The sequence below is a fragment of the Trifolium pratense genome, linkage group LG6 (assembly GCF_020283565.1).
Source record: "Trifolium pratense cultivar HEN17-A07 linkage group LG6, ARS_RC_1.1, whole genome shotgun sequence".
Taxonomy (NCBI): domain Eukaryota; kingdom Viridiplantae; phylum Streptophyta; class Magnoliopsida; order Fabales; family Fabaceae; genus Trifolium; species Trifolium pratense.
In genome coordinates this window covers 4,764,319-4,786,093 of record NC_060064.1, presented here as the reverse complement: position 1 = coordinate 4,786,093, position 21,775 = coordinate 4,764,319, and the positions used below count along the sequence as shown (strand labels likewise).

General features: G+C 31.7%; 4 protein-coding genes and 1 non-coding gene across 5 annotated transcripts; 2 read left to right on the top strand and 3 right to left on the bottom strand.

Moving 5' to 3' along the window:
* Nucleotides 1-4,246: 4,246 nt before the first annotated feature.
* LOC123892586 lies at nt 4,247-8,941 on the bottom strand. Its single transcript, XM_045942406.1, has 8 exons — nt 8,812-8,941; nt 8,081-8,518; nt 6,069-7,873; nt 5,715-5,984; nt 5,550-5,630; nt 5,309-5,420; nt 5,154-5,220; nt 4,247-4,643 (listed from the first exon to the last, which is right to left on the bottom strand). The coding sequence occupies exons 1-8, from the start codon at nt 8,843-8,845 to the stop codon at nt 4,547-4,549; spliced, it is 2,904 nt and encodes a 967-aa protein (XP_045798362.1). The 5' UTR covers nt 8,846-8,941; the 3' UTR covers nt 4,247-4,546.
* Nucleotides 8,942-9,073: 132 nt separating this feature from the next.
* Nucleotides 9,074-9,145, top strand: TRNAP-AGG. The gene has a single exon. It is a non-coding gene; the product is annotated as a tRNA-Pro (tRNA).
* A 256-nt stretch (nt 9,146-9,401) lies between these two features.
* LOC123892587 (zerumbone synthase) lies at nt 9,402-11,337 on the top strand. The gene is made up of 3 exons (XM_045942408.1): nt 9,402-9,549; nt 9,950-10,021; nt 10,315-11,337. The coding sequence occupies exons 1-3, from the start codon at nt 9,530-9,532 to the stop codon at nt 11,117-11,119; spliced, it is 897 nt and encodes a 298-aa protein (XP_045798364.1). The 5' UTR covers nt 9,402-9,529; the 3' UTR covers nt 11,120-11,337.
* A 1,437-nt stretch (nt 11,338-12,774) lies between these two features.
* On the bottom strand, nt 12,775-14,568 carry LOC123889923. Its single transcript, XM_045939442.1, has 2 exons — nt 14,175-14,568; nt 12,775-13,317 (listed from the first exon to the last, which is right to left on the bottom strand). Exons 1-2 carry the CDS (start codon nt 14,478-14,480, stop codon nt 13,045-13,047), a joined length of 579 nt encoding a protein of 192 aa, XP_045795398.1. The 5' UTR covers nt 14,481-14,568; the 3' UTR covers nt 12,775-13,044.
* A 2,501-nt stretch (nt 14,569-17,069) lies between these two features.
* Nucleotides 17,070-21,049, bottom strand: LOC123889720 (probable indole-3-pyruvate monooxygenase YUCCA10). Its single transcript, XM_045939181.1, has 4 exons — nt 20,346-21,049; nt 19,134-19,367; nt 17,777-17,902; nt 17,070-17,494 (listed from the first exon to the last, which is right to left on the bottom strand). The coding sequence occupies exons 1-4, from the start codon at nt 20,961-20,963 to the stop codon at nt 17,321-17,323; spliced, it is 1,152 nt and encodes a 383-aa protein (XP_045795137.1). The 5' UTR covers nt 20,964-21,049; the 3' UTR covers nt 17,070-17,320.
* Between the last annotated feature and the right edge of the window lie 726 nt (nt 21,050-21,775).

Below are 21,775 nucleotides of genomic sequence, written 5' to 3'. Positions count from 1 at the left end.
ATGTTTCGCCTCGCCAAATTATCATTTGTTGCTAACTTATTTTGAAATAGCTGTCACATAAAAATAGACACTTTTAGCGAAAGTAAATTCTTCCAAAACACCCCATTTTGGCATGGCATGACCCTTGATCCTCCTTCGTTAACATTTGATAAACATCTTTGATGAAATAATCTTCAAAAGGATCTTGCTGCCACTTCCGGAAGTCATTAATATTCGTCCGCAAAAAAGTACTCCCTCCGTCCCAAAAAGAATGACCCATTTTGAATATATGCACTATTCATATATATTGTTTTGACCATATTTTTCTACTAATAAATAAAAATAAATATTAACATATAAGATGTTGTTAGATTCGTCTCGATGAGTATTTTCAAAATATCAATTTTTTATAATTTTTACTATTATACAATTAAAGATATTAGTCGCCAAAGTTATGCATTGGCATGCGTGTTTCGGTCAACTGGGTCATTCTTTTTGGGACGGAGGGAGTACTTTCCAAGCTAAGGGTATTAAATATTGGAAAATGTTAACCGGTATCCCCGAAGCACTGGTTAAAGTAACTAAAGATAGTAATATTATTTTGAAATTTGTGAAGTCAACATCTTAAAAGTTTAATTTTTTGTTTTTTCAATACATGACCCGTAAGTATTAACTAATAAAATATTTAAATAAAAAAATGGAAATAAGGGTAAAAAAGTAAATAAGAAGAAAAGGGTATTGTGGTAGTAAGGTAGAAAAAGGAGGTATAAAGATAAGTGATAAGCCAGACTGTCCCTCCCGCCAAGACAGCGCAAATGGTTGCTGCTGCCATCCTTTGTAGTTATTCCTTTCATCACACTCTCTACCCAAAGTTTTTTCACCTCTCTGCCTCTTGTCCCTGCCAATGTCCAAAACGAATAAGGACAATACAAACAAAGGGTATTTAATTCATTTACCCTATCCAATATCCCTAATCACCGCACCAATCTCATGCAACCATTCTTTCTAATCCCCTCTTTTTAATTTCACACATTATTGTTTGGGTAGATGTGGGTGGGTTTGTCTTTATCCATATTTTGAAAACTACACGTTAACTAGTGCAACGCATGAATCTTATGTTATTTTATCTTATAACGTTATAAAATTGTTTTTTTTATAGTTATTAAATTTAAAATTAAAACAATAGTTAGCATAAAAATAATATAAACAATAAATCTTATTTAAATATGAAATAATTTTTCATACATTTTTCTTCATCTTCATTGGTAAATATATATTTCAACTCAATCTCATCTCCATTTATTATCCATTATTTATATTTATATAAAGAGGAGAGATTCGTTGACTCCAGGAGTAAGTCTTCATTGACTTACTCCACTTAATAACTCGATATCGACATTATATTTCTTCAATCTAATCGTTGAATTCAAAGATCTCATTGAATAGATCAACTTCACAAATTTTTATAAAAATTCAAAACCGTTTGATATTTTTCTGATAACTTCAATTGAACGTACGACAAACTTTTAAAAAAACCGTTGAATTTCAATAGTCCATTTTAAAATTTCTAGCCACTACTTGAAAAAAAAATTCTAGCCACTACTTGAAAAAAAATAAAATAATTAAGATAAAATTATTAGCCACTACTTAAAAAAAAAAAGTATTATCGTGATTGTGTACGGTTTATCAACATATAAAAAAAAAAATTGGTTGTGTACATTAAAAAATTGTAAAGTATGTCTCATACATCTATTGATATTAGTCACTAACTATCTTTTTTGTTAATGGCTAGAAAATCTAATTTAAAGGTGAATTAGTGGAGTGTCCAGTATTTGAACCTCGGTTCCTGCACATATAATACGATGTCATTGACAACTGAGCTAAAGTTCACGAGATAATTTCGACTAATTTATTCTAAGCAATAAAAACTTTTGGTGTTTAAATTAGAAATGTCAATGTGTTACGAAGAAACATTGGACTAATTCTTAAAAGTGAATAAATGGAGCGTCTGAGGTTTGAATTCCGATTTTTACATATATAATATGATGTCCCTGTCAACTGAGTAAAAACACATGCGAACTAAATTAGAAATTTCAACGATGTCACTAAGATTTCAACAAATGATAAACATTACTTTCCCATTCCTTATTTTCATTTATAATATATATGCTCCAAATCTTGCTTAAAAAAAATGCTCTAAATCTAAGTGGAAAACCAGAATAATTCGCACTGACCAAAGATAATATATAGTTGATAGTTTCTTTTTTTCACTTTATTTTAATTTCACTTTCAGGTCAATAAAAAGGACGTCAAATTTTTATGGAAAGGGCATTAACCTTTTGGCTTTTTTGTTGATATTTCCCAAAGTCTTCATAGTCACATGATAACTACTAAATCACTTAAATATAAAAATAATAAAAATGACAAGAAAGAAGAAAATGGAAATTCTCTTTCAACTTTGAAGCAAAAGAGAAACTAATTATCCATTGCAATTTGATTCGCCACCAACATTGGACCAACTCAAATCAATATCAAATTGGGACCCTTTATTATTGTGCATGCTATATTGCTACGTTAGGAAATATTAATCTCATGGAGTTTAAAGACAGTGACGGTTGTCATATTTTGTAATGGAATGATATGTGTTGGCATTCCTAAACAAGAAAAAACAGTATAAAAATATCTGAATTATAACATTTTTCTTTTGAAAGGACAATAAACATTTTCAGCATCACATTGTCTCATGCTTGTCTGTTTTCGAATACTGTATATCTTGATGACCTTTAATGGATTTTAATTTGAATAGTTTGATTTTTTTAAATTACTTTACATACACTAAAGTGGCAAGAGACTGATTCAAAATGTCCCAAACCTCAGTATATTCTTATTAATAAAATGCGATAAGTAGCTTTTGGTAAAAAAAAAAATACTAAAATATTTGACCCTTTAGACAAATCATCATAAATTTTATATTTAACTCTTATATATGAAAAAAATTCAATTGAAAAGAGAGAACTCGTTTTATATGACCTAGAAATCCTATAACAAAAATTGGCCACAATTCAATGATGATAAAAATTTCACACATGTACAACACAATTAAAAAAGAAAATATCCAATACAGTGTCTCTACAAATATAGAAATTGTCATTTTTGGCTTTCATAACTAATTTTTAGTAATTTATTTTTCATTTTTCAACTCACTTTTATATAAATATATCAAAAAAACAAATCACTTCACATATGACTCGATCATCAATTCAAATTGGGTAAAACTCAATACGAATGACGCGTCCAAGAAATAGGTTCCAAGTTGCGGTGGCTTTACCGGTGATTATATTTGTGTGTGGTGTGTTGGCTTCTCAAAATATCTTTAAACATGTAGTGTACATGTTACAGTTTTTTTTGGTGCCTCCAGCGGATGTTATAAAAATGATAAATTTGAGGAAAAAAAAAATACCCCTTGGATAAATTTTTCAAGATTTTACCCATCCACTACTTAAGTACTTAAGTAGCGGAATGAGTATTTCAGTAACTTCAGGGGTCCCAAAAGTAGATTACAACCCACTATTGGGTTAGCAGAATCAAACAGATACAACGAAAATTTCTCATCCCACCTACCCACTTTCTCACCCACCCCCTGGAAATTCCATTTTTGCCCTTGGTCAAAAAATTCGGAACGCGTTTTCCGAATTTTTTTAGTTCAAATTTGGAAAAAATTCGGAAAACACATTCCGAAGTTGTTTTTAAAGGCAAAAAAAATTCAGAAAACACGTTCCGAATTTTTTGACCAAGGGCAAAAATGGAATTTCCAGGGGGTGGGTGAGAAAGTGGGTAGTGGGATGAGAAATTTTCTCCTTCAGATACAACTTTAAGCATTTGATTTACTCCTGACTTGCATATTTGATAAGTGAGTTGTTTCTTATAAAAAAGATTGGAGGGAGTATTAATTAAAAAATGAAAGGGCACAAGTAATGCCAAATTGGCAATTACATAAAGACATGGAACCTTATCCAAATTAAAATCGACCATAGACTAAACTATGCATTATCATGATCGGTTGCAGTAATTCTTTCAATCCAGAAAGTAATCAGATCAGATTTCCGTGCATCTTCACAGGCTGTTCATGCATCTAGCATATGAAAAATTTCAGTTTTAGTTTGTAACTGGTTCATCAAGTGAAATAGTCTAGTAACTTAACAATTACTATCATATATGGGATATGGGATATATTAGTATGTGTTAGAATAACAAAGCTGGCAGTGTTTCACACAAAGCTAAAGTATCTTGTTGCAAATTTGCAATTACCAGGGGAAATAAAATAAAACATTATCTATAAAGACAACTTTGTCAGAATCCATACATACCTTGGTCAACTTATACTTCATTAAGATAACTACTCCCTTTACAGAAAAAATACTACTCTTCTGTAAATGTTTGAGTCACTTGAGATGAACATGCCTCAAAACAACATAAAGTAAGGAGAGTAAGTTACATTTGTAAGTAACTGAGATTAGTAATATGGCCTCGGTGGCCATAGTAATATTGCCTCAGAAATCAGCTATTCTCAAGATAAAGGCATCAGACGCCTTCTGTAAACCTTCCCAAACCAATTACATCTACCTAGTTTATTCTTTGTAACTTGATTCACGAACAGTTTATGCCTGCCAAAGATAAAGTTCACAACAATGTTAAATTTTAACAAGATTGCCAAGATAACGTGCTAACGATCATTTTATCAACAATACAATGCATTATGGTCAAGAGTGATTTCACTCCTTAAGTGCATTCTGAATGGATTAACAGGCTTGCTACATCATACATACGTTCAAAAGTGAGTTCATCTCCAAGTGAACAAGAGTGTTTTCACCCCTTAAGTGCATTGTGGTCTTAACACACTACAATTGAAGGATAAATATAACCTTATTTGTTCACTTTAGAGATAATATAACTTCACTGCGGTCTGCGTACCTAGTTATTTCAGACATAACTTCAAGTGTGGCAACTGGCAAGAATGAAAATGTTAGGTTCATCATAGTGGGAGACAGCTAGCTATAAGGTTGCCTTTGTATAATTGGGTTCCAAATATTATATCATCATACCTCACAAGTTCAAAAGAAATCTAATATCATGTCAATATGAAGGATAAATGAGTTTCATATATCAAGTTATACCTCTCGAGTTCTAATTTCTGGATTACAATTCCATTCAGAACAAGCTCTGAACTGTAAACAGCAGCTCCTGCAGATTTACGTCGTCTCATATGTCACGTGAACAAAGGATAAAACACAACTGCATTGTTCATCGAGAAGATGGAAGGATTCAATACCTCTCTTAAGGAAATGGCGGCATATTGCAAAGTCTTCTTCACAAGAAAGAATCAATAGATCATCCAAGACATTATCATTCTTGTCTGCAAATATCTGATTTTCATCCACTAGCTGAAGGGTGAAAACAATTTATAAAGAATATGTGAGGAACACAACATAGGAAATAATTCAAAACACCTAATAATGAAACCACAGGTCAGTTGCAGCCATGGAGTGGCATGCATAGATGAATAGGTATACCTGGCCATGAACAGCTGTAACCAAGCTCGCAACCACTTCCTTATTAGGTTTGATGTGTGGTGTTATGTAGACTCGTTTACCCTGTAGAGCAAAGCAACCAGATTTTAAGGCAAGAGTGCAAAATAATTTGAGCATAACTGAAGTTTATACAGTCATACAAAATACCTTCAGGAGTGGCTTTTGTCTTGCTCGAGCAAGAGAAACTGGCATGCTAAAGCCTATTTCCTTTTCCTTTTTCATATCCCTCAAAATATAATTTTTCTCGTCAATAAAACAGTTGGCTTGTCCACAACTCTCAAGCCATAAGTGTGTCAATACTAAGTTCCCAAGAGCCATTGTTTCCAGCATATTCTTTGTACGTGTAAACTTGTCGGCTATGAAATGAGTGGCCTCCTTTGAGCTTGATGCAGTAGATATATTAAGACGTGTCAAGATCTGCAAGGAGGATATAACAAAATTACTACCAATAATGGTAACATTTAGCATCTCCAATCATAAACATAAAAGCAATAATTTTACCTTCTGTTGTTGCTTGAGGACACTGTCATCCAAATGTTGGCTAAACAGAACTCGCACATTTGTCATATCTCTTCGATGTCTTGGATCTATACTCATTATTTCTGATGTGGATTTGGGAACTCCTAATCTGATAAGTTCCTTCAAAAGTGAAGACTTTGGCAGGTTTTTGTCACATGCCTTTTTGCAGTGTTCATTGCTTGTATGGGTAGCATTTGAAATTTTTATGCCTTCAATTGGAACAACAGAAGCTGAAATTTCTGAACTCGAATGTACAACAGTCTTGTTTGATAATATTTCAACATGTGCTAGCAACAAGGGTTGCTTATCATGTAGGTTTTCAAATTTTATAGCACCACCTGCCGAAACTGGGGGAAGACATGATTTATGCACAACATCTCGACCCTCTAGAATTTTGGTGGAATAGACATTGTTTTCTTTATCATCAATACATAAAAATCTCGGGGCATTAGCTCGCTTTCTTTTCCCCCTTGGTCCTTTTGGATAAGCCCAAGAATCAATCATTGAAAAACAGCTGGTTGCGGATAGTTGTGGACTAACTTCAACCTGATGTTTCAAACTGCACTTCCTAGCCACACCATATGAACTAATAGATGAATTAAGACGTTTCGTCTTAACATCCATCTTCACTGGATCTGCCACTAAACAATTTCCCTTCCTCTTATATCTAATAGTATCCTTCTCAACATTATTGTTACTCTCTCTAGGATGACTTGGTTGACATTTCACTCTTGTCCATTTGCTCTTATTCTGGATTTTGGGTTCTTTGGAAGCAGATTGAAAACTCCTATCTTCTCCTAGTAAACAAACCTCTTCATGTGATACATGTTCATTGCATATTGATGGACTAACATTATTTTTGAACTGCACCTCAACAGTTGACTTGCTTCCCATTGTTTTTTTCATTTTCCCTGAGACAGGCTTTGTTTCCTGATTGTTAGTGTCCTTGCAAGAGGAACTAGAAGTTACTTTGCCAAATCTACGAGAAGATACATTTCCCTTGTATGATTTTAGAGCAATAGAATGTGAACCAGGATTCTCTTTAGATGGAGAATTTTTCTGATGAGGTTGATTGAAATCACTCAAAGATGCATCAAATGCGTTCTCTTGTTGGCGAGCATCACTTAAATGAAAGCCAGCAGGGGACATATTTGCTAAGGCATCCATAGCTTCAGCAGCTATTTGAGTGTCTAAGCCAATATCATACACGTCTTCTGTACGTGCTACACTAGAATAAATATCGACATTCTCTCTTGTGGCACACAAATCAACATCCAACTCCTTGAGATAGTTATTGTTGTCAGCTTCCATTCTTGGTTCTTGCACTAAATTCTCATCACATCTATTACTTGCACTAGATTTTCCTTGGTTTGGAGGATGACTACCTTTTTTCTGTCTTCTCTTATATGCCAGTCCATGGCGTCCAATATTGAAAGATGCTTCAAGCTTTTTACCGAAAATACCAGCTTCTTTTTCATTTTGAACACTGTCATCCCACTCGAAAGGGTCTTTATCTTCATTTTGATTTCGAGCTTTAAATTTCTTAGCCAAACTAATTGATCCTCTTGCACTCGAGACACGAGGCGATTTTTCCCTAGCAATATTTCCATTTTGAACTCCTTGAAACAGGTCCACATCTATTGACGACAAGTACTGATCCACGAAGCCTAGTGCAGCTACGGTTGAATCCCCAGGCTCTGGTGAGCGAACATCATATAACCTATCATGCAGAGATTGATGTTTGTTGTCATCAAAGCTCTTAGCATCAACTGAAGCTCTTTCGTCCCCTTCAAGCACATCATGTTTTTCAAAAGTCAATCATTCATGAACTACTCTAAAAACATTTACTCGGTAAACTACTTATTTATAAGCTATAAAAGTAAGTCAAAGCTACGATAGCATACAGAGATATCATACGAAAAATGTAAGCAAGAGTTATAAAAAAGACCAAAAACTGCCTCTTAATGTTAAATGATTGATAAACAAAGACATACCAGTTCCAGATTTCCCAGAAGTAGCGGCATTTGATTTTGAGTTTGCTTCCTCACAAGGTAGCTTAGGCAATTTCTTCTTGAAGAGCACTAAAGAATTGTTCACTACTGGACTACTTCCATCCTCAAGAAATCTTTCAGCAACAGTCACTTTGTCTGCATTATTCATTTCTTCGTCCTCACTGTCAAGCACCACTTCTTGCTCATACTCACATGTTGTAGCAGTTATCATGTCCTCTACAGGCTCCGAATCCTCTACTAACTCAGCATTCAGATCGAGATTTTGCACCTCGGCATTCAGATCAATATTTTGCACCTCAGTATTCAGATCGAGATTTTGCACTTCAGTTTCGATTAAGGGACTATGGATCACTAATGTGTCCTCAAAAAGCTCAGTTTCCTGATAATGTTCATTTCCATTTGCATCTCTAACTTCATCTCCTAATCATATCAAATCAACATTCTAATCAACCTAACTAAGTTTTATCTAAATCTAAATTCCATAATAGTCATCATCAGAAAGAAACAGATTCAATAGAATTACTTCCTAATTTTTACAAATTTCATTTCATACATACATTTCACATTTTTCAAAATCAACCAGTTCCAGTTGCACATTTTACAATGCAGCGTAGTACCACATAATCGATGAAATGAATATGATCGATTATTCAAATTTAACAATAAATAAATTATAAAAAAAAAAGCAGAAGCATTGAAGAATCGAAAATTACCAGCAGGTGAAGATGAAGGTTGAGTGTTCGCCATTGGAATTAAAAGTCCCTTCACTTTGATGAGAGTGAAAACGAAGTAAAACCCTAACACTGTGATGAGAATGATGAAGATGAAAAAGCACAGCGAAAAATGTATGAATAAATGGAGAAAAGAAAATCAAAATCATTGGGAATATGAAGCGGAAACTTTTGGTTTTGGAGGGAAAATTAATTGTAGTTATGATAGATTAGATATTGAATAGGCGAAAACATTTCAACAAATGGGCATTTGGTCTAGTGGTATGATTCTCGCTTAGGGTGCGAGAGGTCCCGAGTTCAATTCTCGGAATGCCCCTTTTCCTATAATTTTAGTATGAGGAACTAATTCAATAATGTACTGTATTTTGACTTTTTTGGTGAAAAATTCTATAATGCATTGCATTTTCACTGACAGGTTTTATAACAAAATTATTCTATTCTATAAATGTGCATCACAAACCATGCATCTTATCCTAAAAAATATCACATGGTATGCATATATTCATTGGTCACATTGACCAAATTACCCTTGCAGCATTTTTCTATAGCAAGCACTCAAAATCATTATTTTATTCTCTAAACATTGATTAGTCTAATAAGGATGCAAAGCAAAAGGACAGAGTCATTTTTCTATAATAAGCACTCAAACTACATTACTCTCTATAGTGTGTGAGATCTGATTCTTTTTTTGCAGAAAATCATGCTAAGAATCTGTTTGAGGTTGGTTTCACAGTTCACACTTCATTTTTCTGCTTTCACTACTTCATTCATTGATGTTGTAATTTACTCTCTTATCTATTATTTTAGTTTGATGATTAAAACATTAAGTATAAGATGTTTTGCTTGTATTTTTCCATTTTCTCTACTATTGAATCTCTTTCAACTTCTGTGGTGTTAATTTGGTTAATCCAACTATTGAATCTCTACTATTGCATAACTTTTTTTTTTTGTCCAATAACCTAGTGACTAGACTCACACACTATAAGTATGAAGTAGTGGAGAATTCGGAGTTCGAACTCCGATTCTCCATTAATGTTTCTATTAGCTACCAACTGTGCTATCCTTATGAGACTGTGAACAAGTTTTAGCTAACATTGTTTCTGCTAATTTTTAAAAACAGAAAAAGTCTTCGCTATTCAACGCCTTTTTTTGCCGATAGCTTCTACAGATTATTGTCTACTCAGACCGGAAGGTATGGCCTAACAACCCTTCAAATCAAATGGTTTAAAATTATTGAATGAGCCCTGAATTTTGTGTCGCCTTTGAAACCTCTTTGGCAAAATCTTGACCGTTGGATTAAACTAACGACCATGATATAATACTCTTAGCCGTTGGGTTGATTCAAAGGTCAAGGTTTAGACTGAAGAAAAAACGCCAGAGGATCCAAATTAATCAAATGATGCTCAATATTATGCAAATGTTGTCAAAACGACCTTTATTGTGTAATGTTAATTCCTTTAATTCACATTTGATGTTGTAATCCAGGAAGCTAAAAGATAAGGTAGCACTGATAACTGGAGGAGCTAGTGGAATAGGAAAAGCAGCAGCAACAAAATTCATCAACAATGGAGCAAAAGTAATTATTGCTGATATCCAACAACAACTTGGCCAAGAAACTGCAAAAGAACTAGGACCTAATGCTACCTTCATAACTTGCGACGTCACGAAAGAATCAGACATATCCAATGCAGTTGATTTCGCCGTTTCTGAATACAAACAGCTTGATATCATGTATAACAATGCAGGGATACCCTGCAAAACTCCTCCAAGCATTGTTGACCTTGATCTAGAAACATTTGACAAAGTAATGGAAATAAACGTTCGCGGCATTATGACTGGCATCAAGCATGCAGCACGTGTAATGATCCCACGCAAAACTGGATCGATTCTATGCACTGCTAGTGTCACTGGAGTGATGGGAGGGATGGCGCAGCACACGTACTCGGTATCAAAGTTTGCGGTTATAGGCATTGTTAAATCTTTGGCTTCAGAGCTATGCAGGCATGGAATTCGAGTCAACTGTATATCACCTTTTGCTATCCCTACTCCGTTTGTTATGAACGAAATGGATGAGATATATTCGCATCTCGATTCGCAGCGAATTGTAGAAATTGTTCATAATGTAGGTGTTCTGAAAGGAGCGAACTGTGAACCTAATGATATTGCTAATGCTGCACTTTACCTTGCATCTGATGATGCTAGGTATATCAGTGGACATAATTTAGTTGTGGATGGAGGTTTTACATCTTTTAAGAGTTTGGAGTTTCCTGCACCAGATGAAGTGCAGTAGAAATTTGTTCAAGGTATATTTGGAAAAGGATAACAATGATGAAAAACAATCCTGAACATCTTCCGCTTCCAATTTTTGAAACTTATTTAGGAAGGAGGCGACGAACGCTTATTTGGACTGATCTAATAATAGCTCATGAATTATGATATACCTATATGCGATTTCAGCATATTTTTGTAAACTCCCCAGGTTAACTGATAGAAACAGCTTATCTTGAACTGTGCACAGTTTACCTTTATTCTCGACTTAATGTAGAAACATCTTATACATAAGTTTTTATACGATAAACACTTATTAAATAAGCAATTAATTAATGCACTTGTCGATCCAAACATCCCCAAAAATTGAGACCAAGTCACTTTTTCAGTAAATCTTGACATATCATGGTGTTTGTCGCCACTCTGAACAGGATCAGTTTCACTTTCACACCAAGAGGTTGGATACCAGTTCAAGGACTAAAAATTTCTTGGCATTTGAATTCGATCTCTTGGCATAATTCTCCTAATAAAGTTGGTATAAATTGTGAAAGTTACTGATAGTGATCAAATCCTATACATCAATTCTTCAAAAATAAGAATATAAAGAATAACAAGGCCTAGATAAGCTAGCTGCTAAACTAAGAAACTGATTTTCATTTCATTATTAGACCATTTATGTGTCTATATGTATGTGTGCGCGCGTGTGTTTTAAAGAAAAACAGAAGAGGAAATGAGACATCTCATTCTGTCTAAATAAACAACAATTTCGCAGTTGCTTAGGATTGCATCTTGTTACTGATGAATTGGATTTCAAGTAATCAAATTGTTATAGAGCTATCTAGCCTATTATTTATGAACAAAAGTACTAAATTGGAATTTGGAAGCAATGGATAATTGGCTTGTGTTTGTTTAACTGTTGTCCTGCATTTCAGTACACATTGGATTATAAAGGCTTAAGCTATCTAATATCTAATAAAGTGGTGGATTGAACTGGCTTTTGAGAATAAACAGAATAAATACAATACAAACTGTGTTGAACCACAATCAATTCATGTCCTTCAATATACAAGAATTTGATCCTTCATATTTACTTTTCACTTTAGTATATAAAAATATGCTAATAGTATATATGCTAAAAATATGGCATTGTTGTTGGTGTATTCTGATTCAAGATTTGTTATGAATCCCCTAATAACACAGTTCAAAATTAGGTTTAATGACTATACATTATTGATCATAAATTTGTTGGTAAAGAGCTCCATCTAGGATCTTTATGCTTACTAATTAATCTACCTTGCTAGAATATGCTGACAAAGATTTCATAGCATAATTAAGTGTTTTAATCAATTATTATTCAGAAACAACATTTTGCTAATGTTTTAAGGACTTAATGATAGTTCTTGAATAGATTCAAGAGAGAGTCAAAGGTTGAACATCCGTGAGAAGACAACTTCTCGATGAATATTGCGATGTCATTGAAAACGAACACTGTCTCGACAACAACCTAAAACAGAAAGATAACAATAAACTCCATTTATCTATACTTGTATTCTATATGTACACACACAGCTTCATGAGATTCATTTCATTTCTCAGCAAGCACAGAAAAGAAAATTGAAATAAACACCATAAAATTCATAAATCACAAGGATCCAAGCACTAAATTGGGTACAGAAATTTAAATAGAAGACCTTCGCGAGGATTAAATTAAATTTAATAAACTATAACATCTCAAACAATATTTCTTATCAAACTCTTGAGTGTGATAACATGTAGAACTAAATGGATAATAAATGTAATGCTACATGAAATAGCAACCAAAAAGTGAGTTATGCAACTCAATAACAAAGAAACAAGTTACAAGACTATATTACTATACAATAGAAGAAGTAAATTCAAACCTATTAGTAGAGAAAAAACCAAACCAACAACGTGGAGCTATAAAATTCAATTTGGGTGGCAGAATTGTTCGATTCGTTGAGCAATTAGGCTAACAGCAGCATTTGCAGATGAGAATGCTCCATGAAAACTTTCCTTATAAGAAATGGTTTGCAGTTCGCGCGCCATGTTCAACAAAATGTCACCCAAATCAGCTTGTTTCTGTATCAAAGAATTGTAGTAGGATTTGGCAGCAACTCTGCTTATCTCCACATTGGTTTCTTCCGGACAGTATTCATCATCCAACCATTTATGTAAAGTAACCCTAAGCCACTCTGATTCCTAATAAGTGTGAGAGAAAAAAAAACAATGAATGGAAACTCATACACTCTTATACTCTTAGAATTAGTTGAATACTGTTTAAGGTAGTTACAACTTACAAGTTAGTTATGATCGTTTGGAATTGATAAAATGAGAAAAGTTTATTATAATAAGGGTAAGATACATTTTTTTCCTATAACCCTCGGGTTCTCGAAAGAATAGGGTTGATAATCCGGAGGTTGCCATGAGGTAAACAAAGTCTGACACTCTGACCAACAATTGTTCTGGTAAGATAAGATACACTTAATATAGTGATCTTAACTAAGCTAACTCATTCCAATGCTTATAAAAAAAAAAAAAAAAAAGAAGCTAACTTATTCCAATAAACTTTCAATTGATCATAACTAATTTGTAACTACCTAAAACAATATCAACTGATTTTAAAACATCTCAACCACATTTATTCCTATTTTGGCAATGCCAAATTTTAAGCTTATTGCTTATAAGCTCATATTGAAGAAAATAAAACTGTTTGATAACATTTTTTCTCATCATTGTCGGCAGCTTATAGCTTATTTTTACTAGCGATTATAATTTGTCGTTTTTTCTTCCAAATTTACTTTGTCATCTTATTTAAAAATAAATAAGTAAATTAAGCATATTTTTTCATGTAATGTCATTTCATATTTATAAGTAGGTGCAACCACAACCACTAAGTCTACCAAGCAGTACAAAACTACAAATTCAATCAGCTAGGTTATCCGCTATAAGTTATAAGTTCATCCGCTATTAAACTAACTTATCTCTATTTATTTTTTGGCAAAAAGAGGCTTAAATGTTTGTGAAATTGGAAAGGAATGAATGAAAAGGGTGGGTACCTGGGAGGCATTGGTTGGGAGTAACCAATGAGGAGGAACACGGAGGACTTCAAGTTGTTGGTCATCATCGTCGTCGTCGTCGTCGTCGTCAGGTTCTGGAAATGGATGAGAATGTGAATGGGTAGGAGGAGTAGTGTGAGCAATTATTGATGATGAAGAAAAAGAAGAGGTGTGTTGTTGGTGGTGAGTGAGTGTAATGGTAACAGATGAGGATGGTGCGAATGAGATGATGCTGCTGCGAGGACATAGAACCATGGGATGAATTAGATTCAATTTCAATGTTGTTGTCATCATATTCATATTCATAGATATTGTTCTTCACTGGAATGGAACTGGTAAATGAAAAAGGAAAAAAAAACTACCAATATTATGAACCATTCATTCAAAACTTTTTTTTTTTTTTTTTGTAATAACTTTTCTGGATCAGGCCTGCAATGCAATAGGAGAATTTATTTGGCCACTATACAATTTTTGGTACCCCTACAAATTTATTAAAATACTCATATTTGTTATTTAGGCAACGGATACACTCTTTATCAGATTTATTTTTTATAACGTTCAATACTTAAAACGTCCATAAAAAAAATTATGAAAAGACATGTTCGACCAATTAGTCACTATGTCCCTTATTATAGGAATTTTTAACAAAATTTATGTTTATTAAGAAAAAAATTTGCAATAATAAATTTATCTGAAATATGTGTAACTTTATTTTTTTTTTACTAAAAATATGTATAAATGCATTTAATGTTATATATTAAAATAGCAAAAATAATTCTGAATTTCTGATTTCCATTATATGAGAGGATAAATGATTTTATCGGACCCATAACATATAACGTAGTATCCAGCTCATAGTAAACAAAAAAAGTTTGTCGGATTGAAAAATAGAGTTGCCAAAAGTGTTGTCATTGCATGTCTATTTATCTATATATATAAATCCTAGATAGTTGTGGAATTGTCTATCTAAATCCTAATCCACAAACCAATGAAAACCTTTCATTTAGCCACATCATCCACTTACATCCATTTAATGTAGGGTACTAATTGTAATTATTATTATTATTATTATTATTATTGTTTTGGGTTATTATTCATTTTAAAATTTTTTGTTCATTTTATTATTTTGTGTATTTCATTGTTTTTTTTTTTTCAAAAAAGTTAATGTTTTTGCTAATAATCTTTTGTCCAATCTTTGTAAATATAAGGAGTTGGTCGATTGTCAGGACTACTTTCTAATGTTAGTAAAAAAAATAGATAAAATAAAATTTACTAATGATTGTTATGCCCTGTATGATTTTTATCATATTCGATATTTGAATATGAGTTAAGTTGGTTTATCTTTGCTCCAATAAGTTTCAAATTAATATAAATGTCAAATTCGATAATACAGTAGTTTTTTGGTAAGAGATAATGAAGTAGTTTATCCAACTCAGAATCCTCCAATGAGATTTATAATATAAATAAAAACTTATGTTTCAACATCGATTGTTTTCCATGGTCAATTATATGTTATCATTTCCATAGTTATTTTGAAGAATGAGTTAAAAATATTTCTAATCAATGTTAATGAAGAAGATACCAAAGTAACTTCAAATGTGATGTATAAATAAATTTTTTAAGTGTATAAACATCTATATATATAATTCCTATAGATAGTTGTGCAACCACTAATCTAACCACAGTGTATGAGTATGACCACAAACCGTTTTCATAGTGACATGACAATTTATGGATTACCAACTTATTTTGGTACATGAAATAGGATCCATTGTAATCTTTTCGAAATGTATAAACACATTTTTAATATCTTTAATATTTTTATTATTATTATTATTTTGTTGTTGTTGATGTTATTATTATAATTTTCATAATACTTATTGTTTCAATTTATACGAATGATTTTTCAACATTATAATATAAAATACCGCATAACACCCGTGCATCGCATGGGTGTGGGACTAGTATTATGGAAAACCGGATTCCTTCCTAAATTTGTAATAATATTGATGCCAAAGTCTATTCCTTTATATAGGGGAAAATCCTTGTCATTGGGTTATTTTAACTTAACAAAGCCTAAATCTCATGAGAGTTTATAGAAATAATGGTTACAAGAAATGGAGTTTAAATTATAACCACTTTAATGTATGTATATATTATAAAACATTCGCTAAAAGTTCATAAATTCTAGCTCAATTTACAGAAATGTCGAAATTGTAAGTGACGAATATCATGATCGGGATTCGAACTCCGGTCACTTCACTTTGTATATACGACAGTGGCGGTGCCAGGATCCTGACTCAGGGGGTGCAGATTATCACTGGTATTTATATATATATATATATATATATATATATATATATATATATATATATATATATATATATATATATATATATATATATATATAAACATGAATAGTTGGTTGGTAAAAAAATGAATATTTTGGAAAATATTAAAGAAATTATAATGAGGAAAATATCAGTTAATATTCAATGAAATATATATAAGATGGTAGAAGCAATTAAGTTATTGTCTCGTAACTGTATAGTTCAGTCGGTAGTTGCGTCATTTTAGTCACTAGGTTATTTGACAAAAAATAACAATGGATTGATTTCTTTTGTCAAGTAGCTTAGTGACCACAATATAATTTTACCCTCTAAAATGAACAAGTCTTGAATCTTGAATTCAAGCTCTATGCTCACCAGGACAAAATAGATTTAAACAGAAGAAAAATAAATAAATGAAGTGACTCTTATAAAAAATTAAATAACAATTAAAGTGACTTAATCAAAGAAAAAAAAGCAAATAAAATGACTTAAACAAATCAAATAAAATGATAAAATATCCAAGTGAATGAAGAGTGAATAAATTATCAGGTGCAAACTCAAAATGTTAGGATGTGCAAGAATTATTTTTAATAGGATAGGATTGTAGGTATGAATACTAAAATGTCGGGGGTGCATATGCACCCTCTCAAGTCTAAGCAGCACCACTTTTGATGTATGAGTTTTCAACGACTGTGTCATTTCGTCTATAAAAAAAAAGTCACTAAAAAACAAAGATAAAAAGACTTAACATGTTACTTAAAATTAAGCTAATTGGGAACAAGCAGCTAATCAAAGATAAGGGCAATATCTGTTGGTTCATAGATTTTGCAAGATGGATCTTATATCATTTGCTACATTTTCAGCATCTCCAGCAGCTCCATAGAAACCTCTCCTTGATAGTCCAACACAATATAAACCATTCTTTCCCTTCCAATGAATTGGGTAACTCGGCTTCGGAATACCATCATCATTCAAAAGGTAATCATCCCCCTACGTACCAAAAGATATATTAATTATCACAACTTTTACTTAATTTCAGAGGGAGTATCAGGACCGGCCTAAAGTCTTAGAATTGAGTATTGGGCCTAACTCAACCCTATAAAACCGGCTTGTAAAGTGAGGATTGCCTCTAGTTTATAAACACTTAGTTAGGTCATATCGCAACCGATGTGAGACTTCTTAAGCGACTAACTCATTAGCGCAAAATTTATTGTGCCTCAATTTTTTTTTAAATCTAATTACTAACTTAGTGTAATGAATTGAATGACAAACCTTAAGCCACTTGTGGGTTGATCTTTTGAAGCCGGTGCAGAAAATAATAGAGTCAAAAGTGTGCAAATGGCTATTTTTGAAGAGAACATCCTTGCCATTTACGCATTCTATTTCTGCTGGCAACACCTATTTAGTAAGTAACACAATGCTCAATCTTCACGTCACATTATTATGTGAATATTATAATTTTGCACTTTATAAAGATAAAATCATACAAAATATATTATGTGAATCGATCAAAAAGTATACATTACGTGAATATTATCATTATTCATTATCTGAATCTTCAAGCAATGGACTTTTGTCCAGTCAGAAAATGAAACAGTTTATCTAACTAAAGTGTCTAAGAGCATCTCCAATAAGGATATCTAAGAGAGTTTCATAGACTGAGATGATACGGAAATAAGGTACAGTATCATCAATTTAATGTTATTATTATTTTTTATTTTTGGTATATAAATCCAATTTAATAGCTTCTATATATGTCAAAATATTACCGTTTGTCATTAATATATGATACTCAAAAAATGATATCACTATTGAAGTAAAATATGTATGAGTTGCATAAATATTACATAGTATTGTAGAAACCACTTGATAGTAATGTATGATACTCAAAGTGATATCACTATTGAAAATGCTCTAAATATAGTTCACGAAATGCCAATTTTAGACTTTAGCTTTAACTTTAACTAGCTAATTAAGACCTTTTAGGTACTGATTTATCATTTTTCTCCTTTGAAATTCACTTTAATTTCTATTAAAATATGTTTTCATTGGACGCATCTTAATGAATTATTGTTAAAATATAATGATGTAGAAGTTATTGATGAGACCTATTTTAAATTTTTTAAGAGGTGTTCGGTTGAAGATATTGAATACTTATTAAATACTATTATTAAAAAAAAATACTACTTCTCTTGGTGCTGGGTCTCGAACCGAGTTCCTCCAGGTTGAGAATTTACTCCTCAACCAAGTGACCTCTCGGGAGACAGGCAAAAAAAATAAAATATTACTTCATCTTATCTTAATTAATATAAGAAAAATTTACTTTTTACGTTCATGAAATGATTAATATATTTAAACTAAAAGATGAATCAAATCATTAATTATTCAATGAATTTAAAAAGTAAAATTTTGTTATATAAGGAACTAGTGGGAGTAAGTTGTAAATGATTATTGAGTACTATTTTTTATTTCATTTTTGGATAAGGCAAAATTAATACTAGATTGTACTAACTAGTCATTAATCATCTCTATTTTTTTTTGAAAAAAAATAATATTGAGGAGTGAAGAAGAAATCAACAACTTTGAAGTTAAACTAAACCAACCAAAACGGCAATAATCTTTAACGTACCTTTAATTCTCTGGACTTAATTTTGTGATAGGTTCCAACGTCAACAACAGGATACTTGCCGTATTTGACCTTCATATAAAAGGGTCCCTCATTAGGCCTACTAACCCCATAATTTGTGACATCCCCATAAACAATTTTACTAAGCATCACCATCACTGAATCTACCATCTCCATTGACAAATACTTCATCAAAAACAACCCCAAATTTAGTATTCCCCTTGACAAAAAATGAACCTGCACATTGCATCCAATGTATGCAAAATTTATGAGTACTAGTAGGATATCTTAGCTTGGAAAGCAAACTGACTTTATATATACTCAGTTAAGTAAGCAAAATATTAACCAAAATACAGGGCTGACTTGATAAATTTAAGAGCAAAGCAAATTTTATAAAGAAACTTTTGAAATAACACCAAAAAACTAACGAGACTTTTGAAAAATTAATATCTCAAAATTATTCTTAATTGATTCAACTACTCTCTCCAGCTTTTATTATAAGAAAAAAAAATTTATCTTTTAAGTTCATAGAATTTTTTATGTATCTAATCTATGATATATATTAAACATTCGATAAATTTAAAAATTAGACTTTTTTAAGCCACTGGGTTTGGTCTAGTGAAAATTTAAATAGTATCAATGAGGTCCTAAGTTCGATCCGCATTGACAACATTGTAAGAAGAAAAAAAACTTTTTCTTATATAATAAAGAAAAAAATATATAGTAGTACATAATTAATCACAATTTATGCTGTATAAATTAACCACATATTCAACTAGATAAGGAAGGTTTCTACGCTACATAGGAAAAATTTCAATGTACTATTAGATCAGTTAATTAATAAATTAACGATTATTTTATAAATCAAAAAAACTATTTGTCCATTATTGTATTTCAAATATGATAATTTCATAAGAAAAAACATAAGTTCAATGTTTTATAAGCATTATACTAACTTTTTTACATTTTTTCATAAAAAAATTCAATAATGACTATTACAAGTGATAAAAACTTTCAAAAAAGAATATATTATTTTATTTTTTACAATTTTGAATAATATTTTAAATGTTAGAAAAATTATTTCTTTTAAAAAAATATTCATTTACCTAGTAATTTAATAATCCAATGTATCGGTATCTATTTTGAAAATTTTCATATGTAAGATAACAGAACATATTTTTTTATGCAGAAAAACAGAATTAAAATAAAAATTACCGGGCTACGAACAACAATTGATGTTTTAGCACCATGGTTGATAAGATCCAAAGCAATTTCCATACCAGAATTCCCAGAACCAACAACAAGAACATGTTCATCTTTAAACTCTTTTCCATTCTTAAACACAGTTGAATGAATCACTTTCCCAGGAAAACTCTTCAACCCTTCAATTTCAGGTACAAATGGGTCACTAGTTTCACCACTAGCCACAACCAAAAACTTTCCATCATATTCCTCAACTTCACCAGAATCTTTATTCATAGCTTTCACTTTCCATTTCTCATTACCTTCATCAAACTCTGCAGATTCCACTGTTCTATGATACAGAGGATTGATTTTGAAGTGAGAAACATAGTCATCTAAATAATCCAAAAACTTTTCTTTTGGAATGTATGATGGAAAAGAAGATGGAAATGGTTTGTGTGGAAGTTCGCAAAATTGTTTTTTGAGATGAAGATGAAGACGATCATATGAATATTTTTTCCATAGTGATGCAAAACAATTTTCTCTTTCGAGGATTATGTAAGGAATGGATTGGTTTGTTAAGGTTGCTGCAACAGAGAGACCAGAAGGGCCTGCTCCAACAACTATCACTGTTTCATTCTCTTTCTTCATTCTTTGTTTTGTTTGTTTGTGTTTTCTTGATTGATCTATGGTGTTTTCATGGTTTTAGTTAGACAAAGGTAATTTATAGTAAAATGATTTCACGATTTTCATTGATAAAGTGGAAGCTTAATTAGATTCATCGTAGAATTGATATATCTAGAGACAATAATATAGTCTAAATAAATTAATTCTACGATAAATCTAAAAAGTGAAATGTTTCTATACAATAATATAGTATAAATTAATTGTAAAATTGATGTATCTAAACAATAATATAGTCTAAATACATTAATGGTCAAATTTTTTTTGGTTATAATAATTTAACGGGATAATTATTTTGATTACTTGACATCTTTGTCTATAAATAGTATTTTTGAGTCTAACATTTTCCACACAAATTTTGAGTCACTGTTAGTATTTTCGAAATTCTTCTTTAAACCTGTATTTTTTTTTCTTTCTCTTGGTGCTTTGCTATTCTGATAAGTGTTTGAAAGGATTTTTGAGTAACAATAAATCAAAGATCACAAGTGATGTGCTTGAATAGATTTTATATTATATTTTATATTATGTTTGCTTAGCATGATGCATTTTTATGAACATGTATTGGTAGTTCAAATTCATTTATTGTTTTGTGTAATTTTCATTTTACAATCTTAGAAATGAGTATTGGGCCTAACTCATCCTTACAAAACGGGCTTGTAAGGTAAGGATTGCCTCTAGTATATAAACACTTATTCAAGTCATCTCGCAACCGATGTGAGATTTCTTAACACATCCACTCACGCCCAACATTATTAGGCTTGGTATGGGTGGCCTGATCC